The sequence below is a fragment of the Nelumbo nucifera genome, chromosome 1 (assembly GCF_055504915.1).
Source record: "Nelumbo nucifera cultivar China Antique chromosome 1, China Antique-T2T, whole genome shotgun sequence".
Lineage (NCBI taxonomy): Eukaryota > Viridiplantae > Streptophyta > Magnoliopsida > Proteales > Nelumbonaceae > Nelumbo > Nelumbo nucifera.
Genome location: NC_142649.1, coordinates 91,035,551 through 91,045,425, shown reverse-complemented (window position 1 = coordinate 91,045,425; position 9,875 = coordinate 91,035,551). Strand labels below are relative to the sequence as shown.

Genomic DNA, 9,875 nt, shown 5'->3' with positions numbered 1-9,875 from the left:
GTCCAAAAACTAGTACTGATAAAACAGAATGACCTAATTATTTCTTTTTTATTTATCTATGTTTTATACTTTTACAAATAATATTAGTTATACCTTTCATCTCTTTTATATTTCTCATTTAGACCATCTTTTTTTATCAGCATTCTTAAACCAAGTATACAAAAAGAAATCCCCAGACAAGCATCTCCAGAATTCATCATATCCAGCCAAAAGTGTGCCCCACAGGACCAAAGGTCCTAACTAATAAAGCACCTTTTCTGGCACCGATCAAGAAAAAATGAACAATTTCTTCAATAACAACATATGTGATTAACTATTACCAAAAACCTCCAAATCAAAGAATATTGCCCAACTGTGACCAATAGCAACCAGACTGCTAGCAGCTTTGGGCAGCTGTGATGCCTAGATTTGGATATGAACATGGGCACAGATACAGGAAATGGGACGTGATCTCCATTTCATTAAATTCCTGATGTAGGCCCATGTAATATGCTTATATCATTCTTTTACATATATTTTTGAACCTAATTGTCATTTCTCAAGAGTCAAGACTCATGTCTTGCCAAATTTAAGTTAATAAATGTACACATTGTGTTATAGCATAATTTGTTAAAACATACTATTTTACATATTGAAAAGTGTTAATGCTATAGAGTACATCTGGAAGTGATCATGCAGTATCCAGTGTTGTATCTGGTAGGTATTGTGTCCAACAACGGTTCATGTGCATGTACAAGTATCAGGGCATCATAGTTGAGCAGTGTTTTCTTGTCAACTGCTTTTTATATTCTATGTATGCATATAAAGTTGTATACACACAAAAATAGATATACCAAGTTCAAAATATTCAGAAACTCAACTTTGATGGTAGCACTTTAGGTAATCTTGGCCCCTTGGAGGAGTGGTTTTCAGAAATCACACTTGTTCCATTCTGTCATGCCCTTCTGGTCTCATTGGTGAAGGTATCTGGCTTAGAGTAAAATTGTTGACCCTTCTGCAAGGCCTAAAGCTAGCATACTCTTCAGGCTGGACTTGGTTGGTAATTGAAAGGGACTACCATGTAGTGATAGATTTGATGGTTCCACAGAGGATCCTCAGTCAGTCAAATTTGCTTTGAGAGAGGCAAAATCATTAGCTTCCTCTTGAACAGCTTGTTCATTTGGGTCCCCAGATCAGATAATACCTTAGAAAATTCACTGGTAAGGGAAGGAATTGGAACACCAAACCTTGTATGATGGGGGAGCAGAGAGGAGGGTATCAGGTCCTGTGGCTACACCGCAAAAGTAATTCTATTTTCTCTGTCCTTTCCTTTATGTTTTTGCTTACTCAGCTCTATGCTGTTCTCTACCAACTATTGTTTCATTTCCCTACTACAGTGTTGCCATGTTCACCTGGAAGGGCTTCATCTCTTTTCCAAATAAAATTAAAACTTTATGAATTTATGATCATTATTCATCAAAACAGTCCAACATACCCCTCACAACCCCAGATAGCTGGGACCAACATTGAGTAATGGCCTTTTTGGCCTTTTATTCATCGAATAAAAATGTTCAGAAGTAGTAGCAAATTAATTTGATAATACCAACCAGAGCTTGGGCACTGATACAGAAGGCCATCTAAGGAACAATTGCAAATTCTAGTATTTCCATTTATCATAAAAAGAAAGCTACATGTAAATCAAATTGCAAATCGAGGAATTACAACTTACAAGTTGTGCCAACAAAGAACACGAGATGATTTTACTTAGAAAAAAGCACACAAGGAACAGTTTTCACCAAAACCAACCTATAATAGGTAATATAGATTCCAATTTCAGCTGCCAGTTTGTCCAACTAACTCAAGAATCAGAAAACAATAATAAAAAAAGAAAACCCAAGCCACAAATTAAGTTAGCAGAGGAGGAATTAAAGCAACTTTGGACTCTGAGTTGCAAAAATGAATGAGTAAAATATACCCCAGTAGAAAGCCCAAGTCGATAGCGATTTAATTAAGCATAAAGGTCTTCCTAGTCTCATTAAATAATTTACTTAATTTATCCAGTAATGATTCAATTAAGACAACCATGATAAATGGCAAACCATATTTATGATATCTTTGTATATGACAGTACAACAAGAAACCCAAATAAAAGATACAAAAAAGAAAACATTGTTGCCATAATTTTCCACACCCTGATCATGTTATCATGTGTTGCCCTCGTATGTCAAGAGTTGGTATCCTTCCCTCTCCTAAGTTTATCCAATGCACATAGGAAGACACATGATGTAAACAAGAAAGTGTAAAATTCAAATTCCAACTAGGCCAGCCGCCAGCAACAGCATACTGAAAATAAAGAACATTGAGCTTCTTTGGATGTGTACAGAATGAATCAGGGCATTCGATTAAAGTCAGCCTCTAACTCCCTATGCTTCAATTCCAATGCCATGCGCTCATTTTCAAGCTTCATCCTCTCATTTTCCATTCTCATTTTATCCAACTCCCTGTCTTTTTTCCTGCTAAATCTCTGCCATTTGAACCGCTCCCTCTCCAACTCCAACATCTGTGCCTCGATCTGTATCTTCTGTTCTTCCAATTGAAGTGAGCGAGATTTCATCCACTGCTTCTGTGACCAAGCTGCTTTGGTGCCTTCAGGGAACACTTGATTCATGTCAACAGGGATAGTTTGTGGATGAGAAAAGGCTAGTTTATTACATTCGTGAGAAGGATTTCCAAAACTTGCATCATCATGGTCCTGCCCATGTTTCATTCTCTTGGTAAAACCACCTTGCCCCCCAAATATTCCCCCATTATCACCATGTAAGGCATGATTATCCTCAGCTTCATCATCATGATCATCAGTTTCTGCATCTTGATCTTCTTCATCAACCTCATCTTGGAGGTGTCTCCTTGTGTCATGAATTGCATGATCGTCCTTACTTCTAAGAGCCAACTGCAAGGACCGTTGAACTGCCGGATCAGCAGGTAGATGCAATCGGTTTCCATTGTGATATGAGCACATTTCTTCATAGAATAGATGCTTTGAGCTCAAAATTTTCCTAACATCATCCTTTGCTTTCTCTGAGATATCCATCATGTCCAGAAGTGCAGGGTTCTCAACAACCCTGCAAGAAGTACCCCTCCCAAGAAGATCTGTCAGCCTTTTGTACCTTTTGTTCAAGTCATTGAACTTGTCCTCACACTGCTGTGGTGAAACGTAACACCCTCTCTCAGCCATGACCTTTGACACCAACTTCCACTTTCCCTTTTTCTGTAAGATAGTAAACTTCCTTCTTCCTCCGTTGCCACATTCAGAAGCAGCATCCTCACCTATGTAAGAAACAATAGTTATAAGAAGCCTTACCATCGAATCAGTCCATTTCATCCGATGCCAAGGCGACCCCTTCTTCCCTTTACCGGGTTCCGCATGGCCATCAACACCATCTTCTGTTAGACTTGGCTCATCTTCCTCGCTTGTGGAACCCTTCCCCTTATCTCCCTTGTTGTAATCAACAAGAGAGATGGACTGATCACATTCATGCATATTTCCTACGGTGTGGGGGAAAACATCATTCATAGGGGGATGAAGCATAGAACCCTGATGAGGGTGCGAGAGTTGTTGCTGTTGCTGCTGCTGCTGTTGATGGAGGGTATGAGGGTTTTGGTGATGAGCATGAATAGATCCCTGCAAGTCTAAAACTCCATACGAAGCACCTGGCATCATACTTCCCGCCGATAAGTTTCCTTCCATTTCTCCTTACCAAAGACAACCTGGAGTCAAACCAATGTAAGCATTTCTTCTTCAATGTCTAATCGAATGTTTCACCTACGGAAACCACGGAGAAGCACCAAGAAAACCCCTCTGAGATTGGTCCTCTAGGAAATGATTCAAACTCTATGAAAACAAAATCCCTTCGCCTTTGTTTCTCAAAACCGACAATCTCCTGTTCGAGGAAATAACAAACATATCGATTCCAATAGAGGGAGAGACAAAACGAAAACTCACAAAAATATCCAGATTGGAGAAAATACCCAACAACGTCACAGAAATCGCTTCAAACAAACAATCCCATATGCATGCAGATTAAAACTAAAACATACCCATTAAAACAAGCTCGAATCTTCCACACGGATCCAACCCAGAAACCTTCCTCCGAGTTCCAACCATCAAACCCACTCCCAGATTTCTCCAAGCACAAGCACAACTAAAACACCAACTTAAAAAATCACCCAATAAATAATACAGGAAAAACAAAGGTCAAGGATGCCACCGCTAACTGATGCTCATAAACAAACAAACTCATACAAACTTACTGGATCAGAATCCTGAGACCAGAAGCTAGACATCTACATTTGAGCCGAGACCCATTTCGTAACCGGAGAGTTTTCAGCATTTGAACCGAGAATCCAGGTCGGACATCACATAGAGCGTCTCCCACTTCTCTGCGATGGAGGAAAAAAAGGAGGAAGATTTTGCGCAAAATTATCAGAAGGGAGAAAGGGCCAAGGGAAGGGATGGCAGATGCAATGAATGGGAGAAATCAGAAATCCTGTGGGGTCAGTCTGGCATAATTTATGTCAGAGCACACTCTCTCAGAGTCTCAATCCAAATAAAAAATGGAAAAAAAAAAAGAAAAAGAAAAGCTCAACAGAGACAGATGGTAACAAAAATAGAGTCGGCACAGGGCCACTGGGTAAAATTTTAATACACCAACAAACACAAAAGAATCACTAGGGCCTAAATTTAGATTTGTAAAACACAAATTGAAGCCTTACCGGGCCGAGTAGGTTTCTTTACTGGACGGCCCAGGTTGCTGAGGAAATCATGTGACCAACTCAAACCGTCCTTGGAAGAACTGATACTCTGAACTGGCCATGTACTTAGTGATGTTTTCAAGGTTGCGTCTGCAGGCCAGCAGGAGGATTTTGAATGGGAGGCAATATTTTTACTTCATTCGTTTTAATTGTTGTGTTTATTTCCACCTTAGATTTTTTATTTTTTTGGTAAGAACAAGATACATATAATTCCACCTTAGATGTTATGAAAATTTGCAATTGGTTTTTAGGCAAAGAATATCGAAGTCATAGATTTTGGGCTGAGAACTTTTTTGACCGGAATTCATGATATGGGAGAGTTTGAGGAACGAACTGGTGTGGTGCACATGGAGTTAGAGTAGGACGGGTAAAATGGAGTTAGAGTAGGGGTATTTTAGTCAAAACAAAAGTTATACTTCTATTCATAGTATAGATATAAATATATGGTGTAGTGTATTAATGTATAAATAATAATGTTTATTAAATTTTAATTTTTAAAAACCATAATTTAAGTCTCTCTTTAATTGTGAAGACAGAAAATACAATTTCAACTACTATTTTTTACCTCATTTAATTCCCTGTCATTAAGTCCTATATTTAAGGCATATCTGATGAGGGCGGATTTGGCCCTCCAATGATATTGTGACACATGGCCCTAGTGCAACCTGGCAGCCTGGCACAGGTGCGACCTGGCGACCTGGCCCTAGCACAACCTAGCGGCCTGGCCTAGGCGTAGCCTGGCCTTGGCACGACCTGGCAGCCTAGCACAGGCATCGAACTAGCGACATGGCACAGGCGCCGACCTGGCATAGGCGCCAACCTAGCGACCTAGCACAGGCGCCGAACTAGCGACCTGGCACAAGTGCAGACCTAGCGACCTAGCATAGGCACCAACCTAGTGACCTAGCATAGGCGCCGAACTAGCGACCTGGCATAGGTGCCGACCTAGCAACCTGGCACAGGTGCCGACCTAGTGACTTGGCACAGGCGCCGATCTAGCGACCTAGCACAAGCGCCGAACTAGCGACCTGGCACAGGTGCCGACCTAGTGACCTAGTACAGGCGCCGACCTAGCGACTTGGCACTGACGCCGACCTGGCGACCAGCCTTTATGCCGAACTAGCGACCTCGACCACAACTCAAGTTGGCTAGAAGCACCTCGTCCAGGGCTGACCTGCAGCACCTCGTCACTGGCTGAAGTGACCTCGACGCAAGGAGCGACCTCCCTCGAGGGCGTGCCGGCCTGACTGAGGTTCAAGTGGCGACCTGCAAGACGTGCTCGCCAACAAATTCAACACGCATATCCCAACACTCCCATGATCCTTGGAAGTTGGCCCACATATCGAACGTTCCGGAGGGTGGTCAATGTGCATAGCGGTTGCCTCCGGGAATCTCAAACCACTTAGATGACCTCGCGGAAATCTTGGATACGGTGCGTAAAGCCCACGCCAAACAAAGTCTATATAAAGGCACCAACCCCAATGACATGGGGGGGCAAGTAAGCATATTCTAGCTATCATACTTTGTGATTTTTAGCTCGCAGTCTGCTATGAGAGTATTGACTTAAGCATCGAAGCGACCTCGTCGGGTTAGCCATCCCGGGTCCTCTGACATTGATTCCTTGTTGATCTCTAAAGAACTACGAAGCTCAACAATCAATCTGGCTCACCACCAGGCAGCTAGGCCCTTTGGTCAGCTCAGCAACTAATAGGCAGCTCGGCCCTCTGGTCAGCTCGTCACCTAACCTACCTAGCTCGGCCTAGTCAGCTCGTCACCTAACCTGCCAAGCTCAGCCCAGTCAGTTCAGCACCTAACTTGCCCAACTCAGCCCAGTTAACTCGGCACCTAATATACCCCCAGCTCGACCTACTCAGCTCGGCATCCAGGTCCTCATCCAGTAGAAGTTAACTTCGGCCTTTGAGTCACTGGCCACTTGGAAGTAGACCAAATGACGAGGTACTTAGCACAAAAAATTGATACATCACCAAAAATTGACTCATCAATTGGCGTCGTCTATGGGAATTGCTACGAAAAGCTAAGTTCTCATCCTCCGAAAGGCTGAGTCCTCTTCTTCCAGAAAGCTAAGTTCTCACCTTTTAGAAACTAAAAGCTCTCACTTTCTAGTTTCCATTTTTTATGAACTCAAAGACTATGCAAGAAGTTGATGGCCAACAGATTAAGCAGCTCTACCAACTTTATTTCAACTCGGATAAAGCCTCACCAGTCCTCTTCGTGAGGTACCCTCTACAAAGATGAGTTCTTCGTTGCTTCTGCAGGAATAGGCGGCCAACAGACTGCATGGACGCCCTTGCCGGTCGAGCCTTCCAAGTCTCCCGTGCGAGCTAGTGACCTAAAGTCAGTAGTGCTGCCCCCGTAGGTTGAGCTCCTAGTAGCTTCTTGTAGGAGTGGGTAACCGACGCCACTAACGAGGCTGATGCAGCACAACCTTAGCTCTAAGGCGCCAACCTGGCAGCCTGGCATGGACGCTGACCTGGCGGCCTAGCCCAGGCACGAACTGGCGAGCTGATAAAAGACTTTGGCTCCACATAAGACTCAGTCGCCTCTTCAGCATGGGCAAAATCAAAGATCAAGGAGAGTGGACTACAAGTCGCTCCCAGAGCTTAAGGGCTAAAGTGTCGAACTGGCAAAGACTTCGACACCACATAAGACCCAGTCGCCTCTTCGGCATGAGCAAAATCAAAGATCAAGGAGAGTGGACTACGAGTCACTCCCAGAGCCTAAGGGCTAAGGTGCCGAGCTGATAAAAGACTCTGGCACCACATAAGACCTAGTCGCCTCTTCGGCATGGGCAAAATCAAGGGTAAGGAGAGTGGACTACAAGTCGCTCCCAGAGCCTAAGGGCTAAGGTGCCGAGCTGATAAAATATTTCGGCACCACATAAGACCCAGTCGCCTCTTCGGCATGGGAAAAATAAAAGATCAAGGAGAGTGGACTACGAATCGCTCCCAGAGCCCAAGGGCTAAGGTGCCAAGTTGATAAAAGACCTCAACACCACATAAGTCCCAATCGCCTCCTCGGCATGGGCATAGAAGTCCCAGTCGCCTCCTCGGCATGGGCACATAAGACCCAGTCACCTCTTAGGCATGGGCAAAATCAAGGCTAAGGAGAGTGAACTGCGAGTCGCACCCAGAGCCTAAGGAATTGAATCGACGCTTACGAGCTCATCGAATTAATCATTTCAGGCCAAAAGGAGCAATCTACTCCCTTCGTTGAGTTACTTTCAGCTTGGGAGTGGGGGGCAAATGATGAGGGCGGATTTGGCCCTCCAATGATATTGTGACACATGGCCCTGGCGCGACCTGGCGGCCTGGCACAGGCGCTGAACTAGCGACCTGGCACAGGCACCGACTTGGCGGCCTGGCACGGGTGCCAACCTGGCGACCAGCCTTTATGCCGAACTAGCTACCTCGACCACAACTCAGGTCGCTAGAAGCACCTCATCCAGGGCTAACCTACAGCACCTCGTCACTGGCCAAAGTGACCTCGATGCAAGGAGTGACCTCCCTCGAGGGCGTGCCGGCCTGACTGAGGTCCAAGTGGCGACCTGTGAGACGTGCTCGCTGACAAATTCGACATGCATATCCCAACACTCCCACGATCCTTGGAAGTTGGCCCACGTATCGAACGTTCCAAAGGGTGGTCAACGTGCATGGCGGTTGCCTCCGGGAATCTCGAACCACTTAGACGACCTTGCGGAAATCTCGGATACGGTGCGTGAAGCCCATGCCAAACAATGCCTATATAAAGGCACCAACCCCAATGACATGGGCGGGGGGGGGCAAGTAAGCATATTCTAGCTCTCATACTTTGTGATTTTTAGCCCGTAGTCTACTATGAGAGTACTGACTTAAGCATCAGAACGACCTCGCCAAGTTAGCCACCCCGGGTCCTCAGACATTGATTCCTTGTAGGTCTCTAAAGAACTACGAAGCTCAACAATCAATCCGGCTCGCCACCATGTCACAGGTGACTCCTTCGCCGCGCCATCAAGCACCTATAGTGAGCCATCAGAGTGCCAACCGCGTGCCTTCATGGTGTCAACATGTGTGTCATGGGTGGGCTTTGCTTGTATTTTGTAAGGGGGACCGCCAATGGCATTATTGTAATTACTTAGTATGCTTTTCCGTCCTTCTGATGTTTCCTTTTGTCACTCCCCCAAAAGCTTAACGTACTCTTTGAGGGGAGGTAGGTAGTCAAGTGAGCTCATGAGCGTGTAAAGGTTAAGCACGAGATCCCCTCGACACTGTACTGTGTGCTTGTGCTTACCACCGATTGATGCAATACAAATAGCCTTTTGCTAATTCGTGTGCCATCTTGTTGCCTTTTTGTGTGTGTTTGCTTTGTTTCGTAAGCTTACTCGCCCATTTCGAGTGCCGCACGGGGCCCCAACGATTACCCCCGTGACAACCAGGCAGCTAGGCCCTCTGGTCAGCTCGACAACTAATAGGCAGCTCGACCCTCTAGTCAGCTCAGCACCTAATAGGCAGCTCGACACCAAATAGGCAGCTCGGCACTCTGGTCAGCTAGCTCATCACCTAACCTGCCTAACTCGACCCAGTCAACTCGTCACCTAACCTGCCTAGCTCAGCCCAGTTAGTTCGGCACCTAACCTGCCCAGTTCGGCCCAGTTAAGTCAGCACCTAATATGCCCCCAGCTCGGCCTGGTCAGCTCGGCATCCAGGTCCTCATCTAGCAGAAGTTAACTTCAGTCTCTGAGTCATCGGCCACTTGGAAACAGACCAAATGACGAGGTATTTAGCACAAAAAATTGATACATCACCAAAAATTGATTCATCAATATCTTATATTTAAGGTATACTTTCTCACCAATAAATTATATTTATTAGATCAATATCCAATGCTTTTGACAATACAAAGACCATGTTTTCTAAAATTGACCCCAAAACAAAATTGTCCTTCCATCAAGGTGGCACCTAACATGTAAGCAATTAAACCATCCAAGTCAAATGGACAAACTCATGATATCATAATTAAATAATATATTTTTTAAAATAGAATTAAATACAAAAAATTACAAAATAAATAATATAGAAATTTTAGTG

At 44.4% G+C, this 9,875-nt stretch overlaps 1 protein-coding gene across 3 annotated transcripts; it reads right to left on the bottom strand.

Annotated features, from left to right (window-relative positions):
• Window positions 1–2,055: 2,055 nt before the first annotated feature.
• On the bottom strand, window positions 2,056–4,532 carry LOC104586241 (uncharacterized). 3 transcript variants are annotated; one of them, XM_088888593.1, is made up of 3 exons: window positions 4,291–4,532; window positions 4,078–4,193; window positions 2,056–3,920 (listed from the first exon to the last, which is right to left on the bottom strand). In XM_088888593.1, exon 3 carries the CDS (start codon window positions 3,725–3,727, stop codon window positions 2,369–2,371), a length of 1,359 nt encoding a protein of 452 aa, XP_088744719.1. In that variant the 5' UTR covers window positions 3,728–3,920; window positions 4,078–4,193; window positions 4,291–4,532; the 3' UTR covers window positions 2,056–2,368. The 3 variants fall into 3 exon arrangements, with proteins under 3 accessions (XP_088744719.1, XP_088744713.1, XP_010241711.1); XM_088888587.1 differs by having other exon boundaries at window positions 4,078–4,181; XM_010243409.3 differs by having other exon boundaries at window positions 4,078–4,532.
• Window positions 4,533–9,875: the final 5,343 nt, after the last annotated feature.